This window comes from Mauremys reevesii, linkage group 2, assembly GCF_016161935.1.
Source record: "Mauremys reevesii isolate NIE-2019 linkage group 2, ASM1616193v1, whole genome shotgun sequence".
Taxonomy (NCBI): domain Eukaryota; kingdom Metazoa; phylum Chordata; order Testudines; family Geoemydidae; genus Mauremys; species Mauremys reevesii.
Window position 1 is genome coordinate 200,202,238 of NC_052624.1, and position 22,765 is coordinate 200,225,002.

A 22,765-nucleotide genomic window follows, 5' to 3' on the forward strand; every position below is an offset into this window, starting at 1 on the left:
AAGAGATCACTAACTCATTACACGTGTAAGATACATATTAGATCTAGCACTGCTTTCATTAAGACTTACTTGATCTCAGACAAAGCACAAAGGGCCTCTTAGTGTATCCTGTCGGTACATAAACTGATGGATGAAAAACCCATCAACAGTTACAAGAATCAAATCCCACAACTCCACACAACAAAAAATCATGCACAATAGCTCTGCTCCTCAGATTTATATTAAAAAAGGGTCTATTATGAATTAGCAACATGAACACAAGCTGCTTTAATTGTTTTTTCAAGAGAATTGAATATTTTTCCGGAAACTTTTAGAACTCAAATTCTTAACATAACATGGATAAACCAAATCACATTATTACAGAAACAAGGGATGAACATTTAATTCCTGTACTTACTTGCAAAGACCTGTGTTCAGTCCTATTGCTACAGGGGCTGGTGACAACCCAAACACCTAAAGCCCTGTAGGTGGTGTGGCTGCTTGGTAACTGCAGGAGAAACGGAACTGAGTGCCTGAATTCACATTTCAAAAAGTAAATCTGTGAGTTCACCTTTTCAGTTACAGCAGTAAAATTAGGCTTTTGAAAACCACAGACCTGAACCAGTTTTTTCCCCTCAGCAGAGTTTCAGAATAGAAATGCCAGGATAACTGTCCCTAGAGGAGGGCAATCCAAAAACGGATTTCATAGTTTAATTGGGATGGGTTTGCTACAAAACAAACCCCACACACAATGGAAGGTAGTTGCGCATGCAAAGTGAGCGAGGCTGCTTTCGAAAGATGGACATTTACTGTGAGGTAGATACATTACAAACTATTTTCAAATGGCTGTTGTCTTTATTAGCTTGATGAATATGGTCCTAACAAAATAAAAGTTAATCAATATTAAGAGATTTGTCTGAAGAACACTGATTAGAAAAAATCCATGACAATTTGATAGAAATTAGAGTGAATTTAAACAAAACGTTTAAATATTGCTAGCATATATAAAATGCATGTAACAGACAGGCAAGGGAGAATGCTTTACATGTTTACAATTGCCACCTAATCACATTCTCAATCTTCATAAATTCTATTCTCCAAATTTTAAAAAAATATGAGGCTGTTTTCTATAACATATCAAAGCATTATTTGTACAAAATCAAATCATGGCCCATGATTCACAACAGTGCAATAGATAAAGAATACAACCACATCCAACAGGTGCTGAAAATAAATATCCAGATTCTAGAAACAAGATAGGCTAGGAGCACTCTGTGGAGTTGTTTTCAATATTTTTTGAGTTGACTATTTATTGACTAGTCTCATGACCGTCAGTTCATTTGACATATATAAATGAGTGCATTTGAAACATAAAAATGGCCCTACTATGCCAATTTTTATGAAGGCCTTTGATTGCTGGTAGCACTAAATAGCTGAGCCAAAAGTAAGTCACAGTTATTGTTACTAAAGAAAAAAATGTCTATTGCTAAACCCTGCTCCCTCCACTGGGCATCCTTCATCAGGCTTGTCTGAAAAGCATGAATGGCTTGAATTTCTGTAGCTGGAACAATATATTGCTTGGTTAGACAAAGATAACTTATTCTAAGCTAAGCAAACAACATAACCAATCCCCTTTAATTACTAAAGCATCGGTCACTGAGTTTTGACTGAACTGAGAGTTCAAAACACTTGAAAATGGACCCTTTCTCCATACTAAGAAAAGGCTGCTGTTATGCCCTAGCAGTGTGAATACAGCATATGTGTTACACGAGTATGATGATGAGGATCACTGGTTTACAAACCAGCAAATGGGTTCACTACATTGCCAAAAGACTTGACTGGCTCTTGATGAACACCTTCCACCACAAAGGGACATACTTAAATAAACTAAATTCAAATCTCACAGATGTTCATACATTTTACAACTGTAAAATGAGGAAGTTATTAGGGCATTTGTTAGGTAACTATGATCTCCTGCAGTCTCAGACATTTTAGCCAAACAGGAAAGAATTTAAAGCTTGTTTGTATATAATCTGCATCAGAAAGGTATCAAAGGCACAAGCAAGAGTAACCAGGTAAGCAGCAAATGACTGTGAATGAGAATGAATAGATTCACAAGGCAAATAATTAATGTTTGTGGATAGGTTTTTGCTTTTTTATTGACTGGAAAGAAGAGACCTCCCAAGTTTGCTCTGACGACAACAAATAATTGTTCTGGTTTAAAATAAAACCATTACTGAATTATCTATAGTCACCTGAAGCAAATCGGTCTCCAATAATCTGACACTAGCTGGAAAACTCCTCTGCACCCTCCAACCTCTAATTGCTTTGTCCTCCAAAGTAACCTGAGCCTAATGGACAGAAACCACTATTATGAAGGAGACAAAAGTCTCGAGGGTTTTAAAAGACAAGATTCTTTACACAATGTACACAGCCAGCAAAGATTTGTGCAGTTTTAGCCTCTGAATTACAGTAAATTGCACAGTCCTTGCTAAGTCCAGTTGATTTTATGAATACCCAAGGACCCTGATCAAATTGGAGTTTCCTTCCTGTCTTTGCTTGGTGATGGCTTGACTAGCTCCTTGACTGCCTTGGACTGCTCTTTAGCTGCTTTTGTCTCCAGGACACTGTCTCTTTGCTGCTGAGAAACACCCCCACGCTTTTCTGGCTCGTCTTCTTCCTGCACCTGCTGCTCTGATTTTGCTCGCTGCATCTGTAGCAGTCGAAGTTGCACTCGCAGCTCAATGATGGCCTCTCGTTCCTCATGAATCGCTTGGTTCAGATGATTGTTCTTTATCTTTTGAGCAAGGGAAAGAAAAGTACGACAAAACAGTAACTTCTGTAGCTACTGAACCATGAATAGAGTATCACACAATGTAACCTTTGCTGCTAACTTGGGAGAGAGACAAGTGTGTGCACGTGTGCATAAATATACACACAGGAATGAACAGAAATGGAGTGCATGAAAAAACTAACCCCACAAGGAACAGAAGATTTATGGTGACAATGGACTAACAGCTGCACCCACCAAAAATACACACTTAGATGAGAAAATGAGCACGCCTGCCCACCCCTCTACAGAACGGTTCAGAGCTGGTTTAAGATATTGTAAACTATATTTCGAGTTAAATACTTAACAATTAGGTTCTGACAGTTCCAATATGGACTGCAACGAGACTTTACATTTAAAATAGTTCTGGAGCTGCCTTGCCTCACCTCCCTCCAGCAGGAATTACTATAAAAATGAGATTAGCAGTTTAAAGAACAAATCTACAGTTGAGAAATACAGTGAAGTGTCTCAGATGTTATTCTTAGAGCTGGGCTACTTTTAATTTTTTGCACCAAGGCAGCTTTAGATGAATTTTTTGGAGTCTGTTCTTAATCAGCTTCTTAAATCGTCCCCATCTTCAATCTGAGTTACAAATATGGAGTATCAACAGCTAACCAAAGTTAGCAGCTAGCTAGTCAGAGCACAGGACTAGAATTCAGAAAACCTAGGATTTATTCATGGCTGTGCCACAGACTTTCTGTATGACTTTGGGCATGTCACTTAACCTTTCTGTGCTTCACCCATAATAAGAGAACAGTACTTGACAGGGTGTTTGTGAGGTGTAGTTTGTTAATAACTGAGAAATATTTAAGTCCCTCAGATGGAAAACACCACACAGTAGCAGTACAGAGTTTTCTATTGAGAATTGTAAAGGACATTAACCCAGGAGCATCCTGACAGCACTAGGCACCACCAAGAGACCAGAATTTATATGCCAAGTGTTGCATCTAACTCCCAGTCATAGGGCTGGGAGAGTGGTGGAGGAAATACAACTCTATCCTCAGAGTGGGAAGAAGGGACTGAAAGGACCTTAGAGCTCTCCTTAGCTGGCTAAGGTAACACTATTCCTACCCAGGAAAATCACAATGGCACAAGGGAAAGATGACAAAGGTTCTTTGGATTGGCCCTTGACAGTGAGGAATTATTCCTCACACTAGATAAGAGAATTGCTTCAATCTGTCTCTGAAATATCTGTATTTATTTTTTGGATACGAATGCTGCTCTTTTAAAATGCTCGTCACCCTCCAGTGAGTAACAATTTCTGAACTGAGCAGTGGCCCTCCATGGGTTTTTTTAACGAAGAGTCACAATTCAGACAATGCACAGGTGAAGAGAAAGTCTCAAATGTTTGTAGGTAGGGAAAAACAGACAGATGCATGAAAGAAATGGAAAGGGCTGTGTGGGGAAAAAAATCTGAGAAGTCCATTCTCCAGGCCATGCCTGGCGTGCAGTCATTTACATCTGTGCAAAGTGGTTGAGAGACTCTACTAAATCATATTTGGTAGCAATTTACACCCAGTTTGCACATGGGTAAATGACTGCGCGTGGTGCAGGAGGCCTTGGGAATGAAGTTAGCTTTTCAAAACAGCAGCATTGGTTCCTGAGAATTAAATATATTCCAGAGAGAGACTGAAGTAATTCTCTGTTCTCTCTCTCTCTCTTACACTGAGAACACTTGCCAAACTGCATGTCAAAGAAATTCTTCCACATGGCTGGGAGTCCTCCCCGCAAGGAAGCCAGCATGAAAAGCAAAGGTTATTTTGGTAAAATGCACTTGTCTCACCTCTAGTTCCTCGTTCTGTCTTTGCAAATCTTCCAAAATAATCTGTAGCTCCTCCTCATCCTCGCTCTCGCTCTCACTCTCAGAAGAATACTCTTCAGTTTCACTTCGCCCATGTTGCTGACGACTAAAAGAGATCTTAAATTTAAGCCCTGTTCACGTGCAAGTTTGCCAGAAATGCAGGTGGTGAGAAAGTAGCTATTTTCACCTGTCTATCCATTTGAGGTTCTGCAGCAATTTATAAAACTAAAGCATTTTCTTTCTTCCCTCCCCCCACCTTTTTTTTTTTTTTTTTTTTGCTTTTTAAAAAATCTACTCTTGGTGAAGTAAAGAAAAAAGCAGTTTGTCCATTAAGACAATGGGATTTTTTAATGCTTAAAATCTGCACCAGTTACTGTGATCTAGAAGAAAATATCCCAAAAGCTGCAACCAGGCAATCTGTAATGTTCATCAGGTTCCTGTGCTTTCCATCAGCATTTTGAACTGCACACTTCTGTTTTTCAAAATCCCACCCTTTATAGAGAAATTCTTGTACGAGTTCTAGCCTGGCTGGGGATCCAATGTCAGCAGGCTCTTTCTTACCTTTGAATTTCTGCTATTTCTGCTCGAAGGCGTTCTATCTCCTCCTTCTCAGAGGCAATTTGTCTGCGCAGAAACTGCTCCATCGCCAGTAGCTCCTCCTGTTCTGTCAAGATCTCATTCTCCTGCAATGTATTTAATTCACCTCATGAGGTCTTGGATTTATGATCTACAAAAAATACACTACAGTATTTCTTCTTTCTAATGCTGCATCCTCAGAAGTGACCAGACAACTTTGTTTTCTGGAAACATTTCATGTAATTATGCTGAAAGCACAGTTTTGTCCTAGTGTGGATGTATGCAGACAGGCTGGCCAACCTTTCTACTACTCTGGTCCATCAGTTCTCACAGCCAGGATTAATCTGGGATCAAGTTACGCCTGCTTTGAGATCTTCTTACTGAACTGTTGTGTGCTGTGGCTCACCAAATTCCAGCACAAGCCAAATGGTGTGAGGCTGGGATTTCCTGCTCCCCATACTCCATTAGGTGCTAAAGCTCAAATCAAAGGGGAACCACTGGGGCCAAGTACAGAAGCAGACAAGTCCTAAATTCACCTTTGAAGATAGAAAGTGGGTGGCAAGAATTATGGCAGAAGAGTGTCATGATGGATGGGGCCAAGAAGACTGGAGAAGAACAGATGAGGTGGGTGGCAGTAAGGCCAAAATGGTGGTCTGGGACTAAGATGACAAAAACACTGAGTACCTCCCTCACCACTCTCTCCACATGACAAACACCCTAAACATCAACCTCTTTCCTACCAGGCTTCTTGTATGAGCCCAGGCCTTTGTCTCCTTTCACTTGTGCCAGCCTCGCAGCATTAAGAAAAGGTGTTTCTTGTTTCAAAATCTGGAAATTTTGAGTCCTTTACTCTAAAGGCTGCTTACTTAAAACCAATGGGTAAAACAAACTTTAAACTCACACTCCTCTGTGTCAATTCCAAAGAGGCTAGGAGCAAAGAATGCAGAACTGAGGAAGGAAACACCTCCACTTACCTTTTTTAATTATGCATTTCAAAAATAACACATCTAAAGGGTTTAAAAAGTCCACAGAACTTATTTGGCTACCTAGCAAGCATTCTATCCAATAAGACAAGATTAACTTTTTACATCAAACCTAATGAGCCTCCTTCAGTGACAAGTTTTTAGTTACCTTGTTGCCGATAACACAGTAAAAATGCAGGCAAGAATGAGATCTGTAGAAAAATGTTACTAAAAGCTTCCAATTAATTGTATTTGGAAAGAGGAGCAATAGAGTGTGAGACATGAACAAGAGAAGTGAAGGAGAACAACGGTCTAAGTTACTCAGACAGTAAGTGCTTTAGTCTTGACCCTTATTCAGGCTTTAGAGAGGAAGAGAGAGAAAACTAACAACTGGAGGGAGGTCTGACCTGAAGCCAATGAGAATTGTGTGTAGCTCATCCCCTTTCATGATGAGCATAGTGTACATCGGACACTGGGGCCCAGATTCACAAGAGGACTTAGGCATTGTGATGCTCAGTGTTGCAATACCTAACTTTTAGCCACTTTACAAAATTACAGAACAACACTGATACACAAAGCCTGAGTTAGGCGCCTAGTTTCCCTGTACAATGAACAGGGAGATATAGGAGACGTAGGCTGCAATTCACAAAAGCCAGCATGCTAGGCAGGGAACTACCTAAGTTAGCCAATGGGAGTTGCAGATGACAGGAGTAGGTCTGAACTCTCGCTGCTCTCAAGGAGATAGGCATCTAAATCCAGGCACCTCTCTCTCAAATGGGAACCCTTCTCTTGGAGTCAGGGTGCTTGGGCGCCCAAGACATTTCTTGGGAACATGAGTTAGGCGCCAGACTAAACCCACACAAGATGGCCACAAGAGGAGGAGGTGGTGGCACCCACCTTATACCCTGTAGCCCAGAGGCACTTGGGATGTGAGAGACCCAGGTACAATTCCCCTCTCTGGCACGGGGGGAGAAAGGAGTTGATAGGGGCCTCCCACCTCTCAGCATGCTCTAGTCTCTAAGCTACTGGATATTCTGCTGTAGGGCTCCTTTAAGAGCTCCTGTGGATAAATAACTAAAGAGTCACTGGGCCAGAGAGTAAGAATGACTCCACAGCCTGGTGGTGAGGGCACCCATCTGAGTATTGAGACATCCAAGTCCCTGCTCCAGTACCTAGTTATTTATCCACAGTGGAACAGATTCAACAGGAGAGACTGAGGGAGCCCCAAATCAGAATATCCCATAGCTCAGAGCACTCAGAGGTGGGAGACTCCTGTTCAAATATTCCCCTCCCCCTCCCCCCGCTCCCCTCAGGTAGAGGTGGGGGAATTGAACGTGGGTCTCCCACATCCCAGCTGAGTGCTCCAACCACTGGGATAAAAGTTATAAGGTAGGTGCTGCTGCTGCTGCCTCCTCTAGCCACTTTTTGACTGATGCAATAGGTGGCCTGTGAGCACACCTACCAGGTCAGGCTCCACACACAAGCTTGGCAGGAGAACACCTACTTCTCCCTGGTTTGTGCATCACACTGGGGCTTAGGCAGAAGGTAGGTATCCCAACACCTAGCAGGAGGCAGCAGTGCACATGCTCAGAGGCAGAAACCTAGGCATAGAGGGAACTTATACTCTGAAAATGTAGACACCAAGTGAGTATAGGTGCCTTCATGGTTCAGCGGGAGTTTAGTGAACCTAAAACTGGGATTTAGGTGCCTAGACACCCAAGTGTGAGGTTTTGACACCTACGTACTTTTGCGAATCTCACTCTGGGTGAGAAAGTAGGTTTTAAACTCTGAATTTCAAGTAGACTGCAAGCATTTGTGCTGGAGTTGTCTCCTCTAGCTCTCTGGCTCCAGGTAAGTTAGGAGGATTCAAAACTCTTTTATAGCATTTAAATACAATTGTGATGCAATGCGAAGTGCTCAGTTAATCAGTACATTTCTATTGTAATGTACATTACACTTTCTGTTCAAAACTTTCAAAACCAGCCTTATATGTCCAGCCTCACCTCAGCACTCAACTTATCAAGACTTTCACAGACACAATTAAAATGAGGACAAAAAAAAAAAAGATCTTGATCTTCATCCAATTAGGGAACAGACTGGGAGAAAATAGTGGTAGTGCTCTGCAAATTCTTCCCACAACCCAAGCTCCACCTACGGGTGATGCCAAAGTGAGACACCGATTAGACTGTGGAAAACCTCATAATACAATAATCTTTCCTCTCTTTGATTAACAGTGAAACAGTTAACAGGGTTAACTAGATTATATTAAGGAATAGTTGTGGTACTAGATATGAAAATGTTTAAATATGCAATGGAAATATAAACACTTCATGTGCACAGGATTTTTTAGCATCTGTTATAGTATGTGCCTACTCTGGGCTCAGGATCATTCCAGCAACCAGCCACCTATTCCTTCCCCATTCTCAAACCATCTCACACCTACCATTCAGACAATATAGCAGGCTTCCCAGGGTGCAAATACAGAGCATAAGAGAACATTACAGCCTTCTTTAACTGACTAACTTTACTAACAAGCAAAGGTTTCTTTAATAAACCTGAAATATATTTGCTTCTCTTTAGTCATTGGTTTGTATTCCAAAACTTGCTTTGCTGGTATATTAACAGAGGGGTAAGAAGAATAGAAGGAAAATGGGATTAAAAACACCACCGACCTGGGCGAGTAGGATATTAATAACTTCTTCATTTTCATTCATTTCCTCTTTGGAGACATCCTCCTTCGAAAGGCTGGCAATTTCTTGAGCAATCTTTGTTTCACACTCCTGCAGTGACAGAAGTTTGGATTAAAAGGCTACCCGGCCACACCACCACATTATATAATACAACCCTATTCATTGTGCAGGAGGTCAGACTAGACGATCATAATGGTCCCTTCTGACCTTAAAGTCTATGAATCTATGTATCTGTTCAAAGCCTGCATTTATTGTCAGTCATCCCCAGAGAAGATTTCTGTTTTCATTTCAAGTTTTTTAAAACAGTATCCAGAAGTCATTCATCACTTGTCCACCTTTCTGGGACACATGGTAGTTAAATAAGGCTAACTTTTGGAGTCACTTGTTCCGGGGAAGCAGTATGTACGGAGCAGACTGTGGATGTCACAGGGTAGATAATCAATTGGAGTTGTATGTACTGGCTCTTCAGGACGTATTGCTTTATGCGCACAAGAGTGATGTGTTTGATGAACACAGATTCTTAAGGCTCAAGGTCAATGTAACTGAAGACTGAAAATAAAAAACTGGACTGAAAGCACAACTCAAAAACAAGGCACCGGGGGGGCAGGGCGGGGGGGGAGTACAATGGGAAAATTCAACCCCTTTCCTACTGAATGCTCACAGCAGTTCAGAACTGCAATTTTAAATGGATGTCCTTTGGAAACAAATGGAATAGTAGGACTCGGGCACTTATGTGATACATTGACATTAGCAAAGTAACTGCTTACCTATTCCTCTACAAATCCATTTCTGCTCTCACATTTAAGCAACTCTCATCCTTTTGAAACCCTGAACATAGCAAACCTTTTAGTTATCTACTCAGTCCTGCCAGTTGCTTGCATTACCCAGCAACTTTAACGTTTAGAAAATCCTCCACTTGCCTTTTTTAGTACTTACAAGCTAAAAACAAGATCAAACAGACAGGATATGCACCAAGAAAATCAAACCAAAATCCCATAGCAACATTTACCCTTTCTAAATCCAAATCAAACACATCTTAACCCTCTCTTAGAACAACTCCAGCACATTGCAATGAGAGGTCCTGAAAATGAGTTAGTTTCATGTTAATAAAAATTGTGCATGTCACTGGAGCTATTATAACAGGAAATTATAAGATGACTTTTAGTCATCTCTTTGAACAGGTCAAAAATATGCCCACAGCAATTGCAATCTATGAATTTAAAAGGTTTGGCAATGAACAGATAAAGTGACCCACCTGTCTTTTAGCTTCTCTTAGCTTCCGTTTGAGGGCTGTTAAAATTCTTTGTACCTCCCATAATCTCTCTTCTTTGGATAAGTCTTTTATCCCCGCCTGCAAGTCTCGATGTAAACAGTTCAAAAGGAACTCCTAGAATAACACCAAAAGAATCATATTCACCACTCGGTGCTATACAAGTACCTTCTAATAATACACAACACCACCACCACCACCAAGCTCTTATATGGTGCATTTCATCAGTAGGACTCAAAGTACTTTACAAAAGAGGTCAATACACTATCCCCATTTTACAGAAGGGGAAACTGAAAAATACCACAATCTCTTGTAGACACAAGAACCTGGACTGCAAGTAGGGAACTCACTGGTTTCCTTCTAGAAGGGAAAAAAGTGTAATTTCCATTGTTGTCATCACAACCTTAATTTTGGTTGTATAAAGCATTCATGGCTAAACAGACATCACCCTTGATTTAGCCTGTTTTCCACTGATATGATTGTTCCACTGATTCTCCTGCCTGTCTCCCATCACAAGATTTGCCCTGCTAACCCCCAGCCTTGGGCCACCCCAAACATCCTCTTCCTCCAATCCTGCTCTCATGCTGTGGAGTGTGTCTGGCACAAATCCCATGATCTGGCCAATTTTTTCTATTGCAGATTCATTCTCTCCTCTTTCAGTTCTGTCATCTTCCTAGCTAAACCACTCTACTTCTCCAACTTAATTCCATGTCCTCAATCCCAGCTGCCTTTTCACCAACTTTGACTTGCTCTTTAAACCCTCCACTTCCCTCTCCACACAGGATCTGGCCAGTTACTTCCAAGAGAAAATTGACAAAACCACATGACCTTCCCTGCCCCCTCCACTCTCTTTCCCTTGCCCTCTCTCTTACAACCCTCTCCTCCTCCTCTTCTCTTGTCAGAGGTGCAGAAGTTTCTTGTTTGCACTTCTCCTCTAAATCTTCCACTTCCCAGTGACCCTATTACATTTCCTGATCTCCCTTGCATGCACTCTGACTCTTTCCCTTACTCGTCTCCTTAATCTCTCTTCCCCGTCTGGCTCTTCCCTCTCACAGTATGATCATGCTTTAGTCTCTCAAATCTTAAAACCTAACCCTTGATCCCAGCTGCCTCTCTAACTACAACCCCATTTTCCTTTCATCTTTAAGTTAGCTGAACATGCCATTTTCATTCGCTGTTTGGATTTCTTCTCCTCCAATTCCATCCTGGACCCTCTCCAATCTGGATTCCTCTTCTTGCATTCCACTGAAATCACTCTTGCCAAAGTCTTGACCTCTTCCTAGCCAAAGCTCAGAACTAGTACTCCATCCTTATCTCCCTTAACCTGTCAGCCACCTTTGACACTGTTGACCACACTCCTCTTCCTGAAATCTTGTCCTCACCTTGGCTTCCAAGACTGTCTTCTCATGGTTCTCTCGTCTCTCTAATTTCTCCTTCAGTGTGTCCTTCAAAGGATCCTCCTCCAACTTTCTAGGGGGATTCCACAGGGCTCTGTCCTTGGTCCCATTCCCTTCTCCTTTTCCACCTTATTTCTGAGTAATCTCCTCCAAAAGCACGAATTCAACTATTATCTCTCTGCACATGACTCTCAGGGTACGTCTACACTACCCGGCGGATCAATCCCCGATCACTCTCCTGTCGACTGCTGAACTCCAGCTTGGTGAGAGGCGGAAGCAAAGTCGACGGGGGAGCTGCGGCAATCCATCTCGCGCCGTGAGAATGTGAGGTAAGTCGAACTAAGATAAGTCAACTTCAGCTACGTTATTCTCGTAGCTGAAGTTGCGTATCTTAGGTCAATCCCCCCCCAGTGTAGAACAGACCTCAGATTTTCCTCTCTACTCCACACCTTTCATCTTCTGTCCAAACTAAAATCTTGCCCTGTCACTCTGACATTTCATTTGGGATATCAAGCTCTCAGCTCAAGCTCAACAAGGCTAGAAAACATCATTCTTAGTCTCCCCCCCTCCAAACCCTCTCCCTTCTTTCTTAATCACTGTGGACAATGCTACCATCCTGTCTGTCACTGGCCCATAATCTGGCCATCATCCTTGACTCAAACCTCTACCTATGTCCCCCACTTTCAGTCTGTATCTAAATCTTGTTGATTCATTCTGTGTAATATCTATAAAGGTATGGCCTTTCCTGTTCATCCACACAACTGAAACTCTCATCCAGGCTTGAATCATCTTGCATCTCAATTACTGCAATATCCTTTCCTTGACAAATGCAATCTTGCCCTGCTCATATCTATTCAGAATGCTGCTCCAAAGATCATTTTCTGAGCTTGTTGTTTTGGCCAGGTCACATTCTCTCTTTGCATCCCGCCTGGCTCCTCCCTTCCCCATCACATCAAACATATGCTACTTGTCTTCACTTTCAAGACCTTTTACCGCCTATCCCTACCCTACCAATTGTGTCTCATTCACTACTGAGACGTTGACTCCTGCCTACAATCGGCAAATGATACCATTCTTCATTGCCTACTTAATAAATTTTTCAAACAAGCATCTTCTTGCTTTGTCTGTGCTGCACCTATTGTTTGGGAGGAGCTCCCCATAAACATCCACAAAATTACTTCATTACCAGCCTTCAAATATCTGCTTAACTCTTCTTTTCAGAGATGCCTGCAAAAAACTTGCCAACAGTTAGGCTACTAGTGTGCTGAGATCACTACCTACCATGCTAACCATATTGTCTCATTGTTTCCTTGTATTCCCTCATCTATCTCTATCCATCTGTTGTGTTTTGTCTTATAGTTAGATTGTAAGCTCTTTGCGGGAGGAACCATCTTTTTGCTCTGAATTTGTATAGCCCTTAGCACCTGGTTCTTAACTAGGGCTCCTAGGTGCTACAGCAATACAAATAATAAATAATATACATGGGGCTGCTTTCCCTCATCACCTCAAGTTTCAGTTCCTTTAATTATAAACAGCAGAATCAAGTTAGGGAAAGTTGCATTTTCCAGTTTATTCTTAGTGCTAATATACAATAATAAAGACTGCATGCCAAGAATGTACCAACACAGAAAATTATGTAAGACACATGGAAGCAGAGACAGACATTAAAATGCACAAATCTTTATACATAGAGGAAAGTCCATTCAAAAGACTTATAAAATAAGATACCCTTTCCTTCCCCTTATCTAAGCTTACTACTTTCACAAAAGATCTTTTCTGGAGGTCTTAAGGAATGATATGGGAAAACCACCAGCATTGGCATGGGTAGTACATGTTGGAAGTTACATTAACATTGAACTGCAACTTGGCTAGAAGAAAATTCAAATAGTTCTAGCTCCTTTTCCATTCTCCTTCCTCTATCCAGTGGTTTATTAGTGCCATCATCTCCCATACTCATGGAAGGCATCTCTGTTTAGCTAGCTCTTCAGCCCCAAACTGAACTCCACAGAGTTGCACCCATTCCAAAAGACAGTTATAACCAGTATCTATTTCCCCAGAAATCTTGGCCTTTATTTGCTGTTTAGGCAGTGTGGTGTGCAGCACATGTTAGGAGAAGGACTGGGAAGTTGCCCTTTGAGCCCTAACATCCCAATCCTGAGCAGCCTGAAGGCTGCTGTATTTTAGACCAACGGCTGCAGCTCCCAGAAGATGTTATAGCAGCTGGAGTCACCAATACATAGGGATGCCTCAGCTCAGCTCCTGTTCCTGCACTGAAAGCTAGGTGGTGTTGTAAGGGGTGCTGCAGCAGTTCTACATCACCCCTGGATTTCCACAGGCAAGGGGAAATCCTCCAGTAGACTGGCAAACCAGTTCTAGGAGACTGCTGAGGCAGCACAAAGCAACCCTACTGCACAAAAGTCACCTTTCCAGTTCCACAAGTTTGGAACTCTACACCACATCCCCTATTACCACATTTTATTGGCCTGTTAGTAATGAACTTTAGACACATTTAAATAAATCCTAGAGCATGCTATGAAGTGATATTACACAAACCACTTACCTGCAAAACATCGTCCCCACTATCCCCATACCTTCAGATAGTCCTTGAATAGCTCACAACGTGATTAGTACAAGACTTGGTTTTTCTATATGCCTCTACAGAAGTGCAACATATCTTCCCCCAAATACAATGGAAACATTAACAAAATACCAACTACTTAGCCACATGACTGAGTTTGCAGCAAACTGTTACAGCACATGGGAAATTAAAAGCCATCACTACTATCTATGAGATCTACTTCCATCAGGTCTCAGCTGCCTGACCAAGAACATAATCTTCAGGCCAGACACATTTGTTAACCCACTGAGGTAAAGACAAACCTGTCGTCTGATTTCCTCTTTAATGTTTTCCTGTGTTTCTGGCAGTGCTGGCATTGTTGCCATATTAGACCAGCGAAGGGGTTTTGTCACCTGCTTTAGTGTCACATATCCAAAGAACTCTTGGACGTGTGTAAAAAATACATACAGGACACGGTTGCTGATCTGGAAGAAATCAGAGTGAAAATACTGCTTCAGAAGGTGATTTTTTAACACAATGCCCGTTATTATCAATGGTACATTTGCCCTACACTGTATCTTACCGGACAAAAGATGTGAGCTTTTTTCAATCTTTGGGCTATAGCTACAACTCTGTTCAGACAAGCTAATCAATGCTATTTCTAGTAGATTCAAGGGTTGGTTTAAAATAAAATTATGTCTGAAATTCATTATCTGCTGCTAGCTTGAAGGAAGCGTGACCACGCTGTATTCACTTTGGGTACGTCTTCACTACCCGCCGTATCGGCGGGTAGCAATCGATTTCTCGGGGATCGATATATCGCGTCTCATCTAGACACGATATATCGATCCCCGAACGCGCTCATGTCGACTCCGTAACTCCACCAACGCGAATGGCGGTAGCGGAGTCGACATGGGGAGCCGCGGACGTCGATCCCGTGCCGTGAGGACGGTAAGTAATTCGATATCAGATACTTCGACTTCAGCTACGTTATTCACGTAGCTGAAGTTGCGTATCTTATATCGATTTTCCCCCATAGTGTAGACCTGCCCTTAGTGGTCTCACATCACTCTACTCTCTGGTGACCATAAGACATTCTATTGTCAAGTGAAAAGTTGTTGGCCTGCAATAATTAGCTTTATAAATGGTAGACACAGAAATTTGCTAGTGTCTTGTTAGGCCTGTCGCCATACACAAATTCTGAAGACAGTGCTAGTGACAGACAAGAGAGACCGTACAAAAACTATACTGCACCAGTTATGTTTTTTTCCCTTTTATCCACCAAGTTGATTTTTCTCTCTCTAACTTACTGCAAAATGAGAATGATCATTTGTCATTTGTCTGTGTTTAACAGACTTAGCGACTCCTTTATAGCAGACTGTATTACCTCATTCAATTGCTATTGTTTTTAGAGATCAGTGGGTATGAAAAACTCAGAACCTTAAAAATCTGGAGTAAGCCAGGAACATCAGGAAACTGAGGGCAGATCTTAAAACGTGGCATCGGCGCAGCTGCACCAATGTAGCTGCACCTCTGTAACGCTTAAGTGAAGATGTGCCTGCACCAACAGGAGAGCTTCTCCCATAGGTGTAGTTAATGTACTTCCCCAAGAGGCGGTATCTATGTCAATGGGAGAAGCGCTCCCATCGACATAGTGTTGTCTACATGGAGGGTTACGTCTTTCAGAGGTCTGGATTTTTCACACTCCTGAGCGAAGTAGTTATACCGATATCGGTCTGTAGTGTAGACTGGCCTACCTCTCAGACTAAAGGGTTAATGATAACACATTTTATAACTCTACTAGGCCACATATTCATCATGTTTGCTAAAATGCTCAGAATGACACCACCACTTCCTTACAGATACAGACTTCAGCTAAACTAATATTTATGGTTTTAAAGGATAATCCAACAACAGACTCTGTACAGGGCTGCAAGTAACGTCTACCATATTGTGAAGTGTTAAAAAAAAAAAAAGGGAATCATTGAGTTATGCATGAATAACCACTTGCTCTATTTCTCCCCAATATTTCAGCAGATTTAAAATATCCTTTAACATATCTCAAATACTTTAAAGGGGGAAAAAAGCCGGCCACAAAATGTTTTTGAAAGAGCTGCCGTTATGCCCATTGCCTTGAGACTAGATTTGTTTGGATATGATCTATCAAATGGAAATTCACAACTTGTGTTGAAATAAGTGACAGAGTTCTGACACCAATTTTATATTATTGCCTAAATCTATTTAAGCAATAAGACATGACAGGACATGAGTTATGTTGCATTAATTTCATGCCTATTCTGTTAGGGAGGAGGACAGGACAGTGGCTGCCACAACAAAGTATCAGTGAGTAAAACCCAACCCTGTTGCTGGAGGGCCTTACTGAGATTATAAAATCATGAAGTAAGATTTTGAGAAACCCCAATCACAAAGTGCGTTATGCAGCAAAACTCCAATTCCAAATGGTGACCAATTTAAAATATATAAAGTTTAATTAAAAATTAAGCTGTAATCCAATTATTGCTCAAAACTCTCACTAGGTCCATTTGATTTCTTCTGATAATATATTAACTGATACTTAGCCAATATACCCAAATAATTATTTCATGAGGAAAATCTGTGTTTACAGAACTGGATTGACTGGCCTGATATAGGAGTTAAGCACTAATACAATATTGTTCAATGATAAATCATTAAACCACCAACTTTAACAAATTCTAATGAAGTGTGTGTGAAACTATAGGCGTCAAAGGCTTCCACTCCTCCTCTCTCACTGCACACTGTTAGTGTACTTGTAAAACTAATCATACAACAGTGTTTATAATGCTTACATTATGTAACTATATTTAAAGGCCAAATATGTTCATCTGGATTTCAGACCAGCCAACATTAGGAATAAGTAAAACCAAAATATCAAGTCCTGAAGAATACATGAAGATAAGCTATTATTCAACTGCAATATAACATTTATAGTTTGTGTACACATTTCTAAGAGAGGACGTTTTAAATAATCTCTTGCTAGGACTGCAATACAGCTCACATGTTGGGTTGCGCATGTACCTGAACAGTAGGGCTGAGCACTATAGAAATGTTCTGGATGTTCATTTTTGTTTCTAGTTCCTTTGCGATAACATGGTCCATGTGCACAATCAACCAAGAAATTAAGAGATGGTTACACTCTGGCAACTCCTTCAGCAAGCGTTGGCACTCCTGAACTTTTTCCCCCTCTGTGCTCTTCCCGCATGCCTCTTCGAAGCGGGGCATTAGCTCTTTGGTAAGCAAGTTTTCAGGCAGTTCTCGTAGATACTGTTTCAGCAAGCTGGCTATGGTATTCGGCTCATATTCCTCCAAGTTGGGAGATTCTTCTCGATCATAGGCTGCTTTTAGTTCATCCACCTTTGATTTTATTCCTTAAAATATTTAGATTGGAAATTAAAGAGACCTTGAAAACAAGTATATCAACCATCTTTACATTTAGGGTATGTCTACACTGCCAATTAATGTGAATTGTATACCCATTAGCTTTCATCTAACTAGTGATGGTAACAACAGTAATGAAGATGTGGTGGCACGGGCTTCAGCACAAGCCCTAATATAAGCCCTCAATGGACACAGGATGCTTACTCATGTTGCTAGACCACGCCAGGGACCATTCCGCCATGTCTTCATTGCTACTGTTACCCAGGCTAGCTAAATTAAAGCTGGCAACTATTTACACCTTAATTTGCAGTGTAGACACAGCTTTAGACTTACAGGTTTTCTTCTACCCACCCCTCCTTATTAATACACACACTTTTTCTTATTAGATTTTTTTTTTTTTTTGGTGGCTCCCTACAAAGAATGAAGTTAATTCAGAAAAACCTTTCAAGGGAACCTGTATGTTACAAAATAAAGCCAAGATCAAGTAAGGTTTTGTGCTCAATGCCTCTAAAAACAAGACTAAGAAGGAAATTCATGCACATAAGCTAGTGTAATGTGTTTGTTTTAGGTCCCCTGTAGTCAAAAAATATTGGCTCCTGCTCTGATGTGAAAAGGCTGTGTAGCTGAAGCACAGTTCCAGCCTGACAGCATGAGCACACGTGGGTATGGAGGGGTTAAACAAGTAAGAGACACTGCTTTACCATATTGGTATAATTTTATAAAGTTTAAATATTTGTATATACCAAAAGACCCACTGCTAAACCACACTATATAGTAAAGCAATGGCACCTACCTGAACCCCACCCCCAAGTAAGTTGCCTGCATGCTCTACCAGGGTTTCATGATCATAGAAATTGATGCAATGTCAGATCAATATGGGAGCCAAAGCACCTAAAATAAGGGGAAAAGTTTAAGATCACTTGTGTATTTAAACTCTCAGTTGGAATTCAGCATGTAGACCTAAAATGAGTATTTTTATTAAAAAATACTTGCAATTAACTTTTAATATGACAGAATAATCTCTAAGCAACAGCCCCCCACAAAGCCAGAGACCTCCTTTAAAACAACAACAACTCTTGTTTGCCAATTTCCAATCAGTCATCCTTCCTGGGACACGTGATATTTAAAACTCTTGGCTCAGGTCACTATCAGTGTCTAAGTGTATATTTATTGTATGACTAGAAAAAAACTATCCAATATCCAACATCCCCAAAACCAGGAGAATCTTTGTCAGTTAATGGGAGGGCTTTGATACAGTTTTCTGCAGAAATGCGATGGATAAAAATTAGTTATTTTTGTTTTAAAATAAAAAAACCTGATTTTATTTAAAAAAACAAAACAACAAAAATTGATTTTGTTTTAAAAATTAGTCTTTTACTTAAATCAGATTTTTTTCATTTAAATTAAATACAGGTTAATTTTTAAAAAATAAACCTATTTAAAATTAAATTAGAAACTAGAAACCTATGTTAAGGCCTAAACATTTTAAAATAATTTAAATTAAGTACAAAAGTAATATTAAGCAGTATGTTTGCTGCCAAGTTTTACAGAAGGTCAAACCAGTGAACTGGCTGAGTACCTGGAACCAGAGTTTACTAAACCAGCATTTGACAGCAGCAGTCTCTGCAGGAGCAAAGAAAATATTTTCTTCATTTCAGTTTATTCAACTAGTTCACAGTTCAATGACTTATTCATTCAAAGTTAAGAAACCAATCAGGAACTGAAAAAGCAGTCAAGCTGGTTTTCCTTTTCCAATCTATGAATAAAAACCTGGGAGTAAGAGGGTAAGATCTACTAGTTCTAAAATCTAGAAGGACATGGTGACCAGAAACAATCAGTTCAATTCACTAACTATAGATAATAATACTTAGTTTGGTAAATTAGTTTGAAATACAAAACATGTTTTCATAAACTTTTTTTGCTTCCGTATTGATCACATTTAAGGTAGCTTTACTTAATAAAAATATTAAAATGCTGTTTTTGTGAATTTTTAATTGAATTTGAATTTTCATTCTTATAGAGCTTGACACATATCAAAAGTAAACAATTAATCGTCTAGTAAATAAAAAATGCATCCTTCGCTGTTTTTAAACATAGCAAAATATAATAAGTAAGAATCTGAATACATATAAATTAAGTTACATAATTGCTTAAATAAATGTGTATAATATAGTGTATCCTACTGGTTAGCAAAAAAGAGCACTACATTTAATGCTATATTCACTTGCAAATCAACATGTTTTATTGGTTACTAACCAATAAAATAGGAAAATAATTAAAAATTACAAATGCTGTGTGCTGATTTAAATCATGATTAAAATTGATGATTTAATTCAGTTCACCCTGCAGAAATGTACAGAGAAATTTAAAACTGAGAATTTTGGCATGGCTATAAGGTAAATGTGGCAGGTGGTGGGTTAAATGCGTTTCCCACCAAAAGACCCAGAACTAGACAGCACATTGTGAATAAAGAAAAGGCTATCCAAGGAAAATGAAGATCATCCTAGGCACAGAATTTTCAGACCTCAACTTATGAGGAACTGTTTCTGCTGTTATACCCAAGGCTCAAATATAGGTTGAAATTCATATGCAACTGCATAAACTAATACATCTGCATAGTAAAGGAACGAGGAATCTGATTCAGCTAATAAGCTTAACTTGAACTGTCTTTCACATGAGAGGAGGGGAATGTTGCACTAGAGAATGCCGAGAGAGCTCAAAAATAGGTCACCGAACAAAAACTCACAGCATGTTATATTTCTGCAAGACATTGTGATCACTTGAATGCTCTGAAATACAAGGTCTGAGAAACAGTTTTTACTATTGCCTTATCTTTGCATCCCCAACAAACTCCATGTATATCAACAGCATGCATGCATCATAAAGCCTTTAAAATTGGTTCCCTCAGCTGTTTTATAGATTTAGATCATACATATTTTACTTGCTTTAAATGCTTTTTCTTATTTTCTGTCCTTTTTTGTTCTATAGCTCATGTACTGTACTTGGAATATTTGCACAATTCCTATTGCAAGTGGCTTTCAAAAATCAAATATAGCTGTATATTTAAATAATGACTAAAATCATTGGTACTTGTATGTAGATCAATGTTATACAACTAAGGCTACTAATTATCTTGGTGTTTCTACCAGTGTGATTCTTCAGATCCAAGCTGAAATTCTCAACTGCTGTTCTACATTACTAGTGGATTTACTGAAAGAAAAAAAAGAAAAGTTTTATATATATTTACGTTCTTTTTGGAAGAAAATTAGAATGAAAGTGGATGGGGAAAGCAAAGACAGGAGTAACCTATTTATTACTTCAACTCCCCACCAATCTCCATTTTCATTAGCTAGAATTGTATCTTATTTCTAATAACGGAGCAATATACTCAAAATAATCACAAGCACTAATCAAAATGTTTTAGCATCTATGGCTTGCCTCAAAGGCACATTATGCTACATACCTAATTTCCACCCCTTCGAAAAGATCAAACCATATACATTTTCGTTGTCACCTTCAGCAAGTGGGTGACCATGCTATGGAAACATTGGAGAAGGAGAGGTCCAACACTGAACACCCGTGCATCTTATAAACCTTTCCCTTCCCTTGCACCATGAGACTGGTTTTGTAACTTAACCATCTCCTACTCCACAGGTTAAGAACGTAGAATTTTCTTCTCTACTATCACATAAGCCATATTTCAGAAATTTCAAATCCATAGCTTGGCTTACAATTACATAGTTAATTTCACTGAAATTGCAGTCTTTTATTAAATTAAATGAGTAAAACTATACATGTGGAGTGGATATGGGGAGAAGGGCAAAGTACTATATTCATGTTATTTTTTTGAACAAATGAAGGTAAAGCCTTGAAAATCTGCACTTAGATGTGCCCAGTATACCTGAAACTCTGTAGATGCCTTCACATTTCATGCCATACTTCTCTATGTAATCTATACATTCACGGAAAACTGCTGGCAGGCGAATGCCATCGTATATCATGGTCCTGTCTGCTGCATCAGCCAAAGGAATCCCAAACACTGGCCTAAAACTTGGAACATCAATCTGAGGTACTTCTGGCTCTGGAGTTGGCTTTTTCTTTTTTTTCTTCTCCTTCCACTGTTTTACAACATCTGCTGCTGTTAAGTCTTTTGACTTCTTCTCTTTATGTTTTTCTTCCTTGTGTTTGTCATCTTTATGTTTTTCATCTTTGGGTTTTTCTTTTACTTTAAAATCCTTTTCTTTCTTTTTGGAAAAGCTGGGCTTCTTGAAAACATGAATTCCTTTGGACCGCTTCAACTTGGAAGGACTTTCAGCTTCATCGCCAGAGCTGTCCTCTTGGAAGGCAGCATAACCTTCCGCTATTGGGAGAAAGAAGAGAAAGCAAGGGGCAGAAAGTTACGACCTGTTTTATTTAAAAAAAAAAAAAAAGGCTAGAAGGAGAAAAAAGGGGTAAAGGGTAATATTGAAAGAGACATGGTACTCGCCTACAACTAAAAAAGATCCATTTTTCTTTTTGCAGCGTTAAGTAGGGCAATTATTAAATCAGCATTCCACAGTTCTGTCCAATATGAACACATCTGATGAATCACCTCAACATTTGGTATTTTAAGTACTTACTCAGTATGACAATGTCCATCTTACGTGCTATTTGTCCACTTAATAGTCAAGGAAATGCAAAATAAAACAACTGTCTGGCAACTTCTATGTTCCTGCAATCAACAGTATAAAAGTTGCTGTTAAGAAAAATCATCTGCTACACAAGTTCAGCTTTAATAAATTACTTTGCAAAGGGTGGAGTCACTTAATTGCTCACTCCCTTTCTGAAAACGTTAAGAATCTTCTTAAGAGGAGTATGAAATTATTAAATTTTAGCCTCAGATCAAGATATCATTAAAAGGGGGGGAATCTTACTTTTCCAACTGTACTGACATATTACCTATTATTGCAGTTCTACGTTTGCCTTATGTAGCCTATGTGAGACAGCAACTCCAAGTCACAGCCTCATAACGCCATACTTCAGCTGCAGAATACCAGGTACTATCTCTGAACTATATGCGCAAGAGTTTTTATAAGCTACACCTCTGCAGCTAGCCCTGCCTATCCTCTAGGCAAGAACAGGAAAATCTTTAAAGGTGGATTGGAAGGTTTTTTTTTAAGCCAACTAATTATAGGTTTACATGCTCAATACTCCGAAGAGCTAAATAAAGTAAACAAGAAATGTGTTCAACAAAGCAGAGATTTTACATGCAATATGTAGTTTTTAGGTTCCCCGAAAGTTGAGGAT

General features: G+C 39.8%; 1 protein-coding gene across 3 annotated transcripts in view; it reads right to left on the reverse strand.

The window, feature by feature from the left end:
- Window positions 1-239: 239 nt before the first annotated feature.
- Window positions 240-22,765, reverse strand: part of RALBP1 (ralA binding protein 1) — a 53,640-nt gene continuing 31,114 nt past the window's right edge. For 2 of the 3 annotated variants that reach the window (XM_039522800.1, XM_039522801.1), the window contains exons 3-10: window positions 21,381-21,839; window positions 17,120-17,469; window positions 14,386-14,547; window positions 10,094-10,225; window positions 8,821-8,928; window positions 5,172-5,293; window positions 4,593-4,716; window positions 240-2,776 (exon numbers count right to left, since the gene is read on the reverse strand). In XM_039522800.1, coding sequence (XP_039378734.1) covers window positions 2,510-2,776; window positions 4,593-4,716; window positions 5,172-5,293; window positions 8,821-8,928; window positions 10,094-10,225; window positions 14,386-14,547; window positions 17,120-17,469; window positions 21,381-21,839 — 1,724 coding nt within the window. In that variant the 3' untranslated portion in view covers window positions 240-2,509. Of the gene's footprint in view, window positions 2,777-4,592; window positions 4,717-5,171; window positions 5,294-8,820; window positions 8,929-10,093; window positions 10,226-14,385; window positions 14,548-17,119; window positions 17,470-21,380; window positions 21,840-22,098; window positions 22,171-22,765 lie in introns of those variants that run through there. The other variant, XM_039522802.1, reaches the window with a different exon arrangement.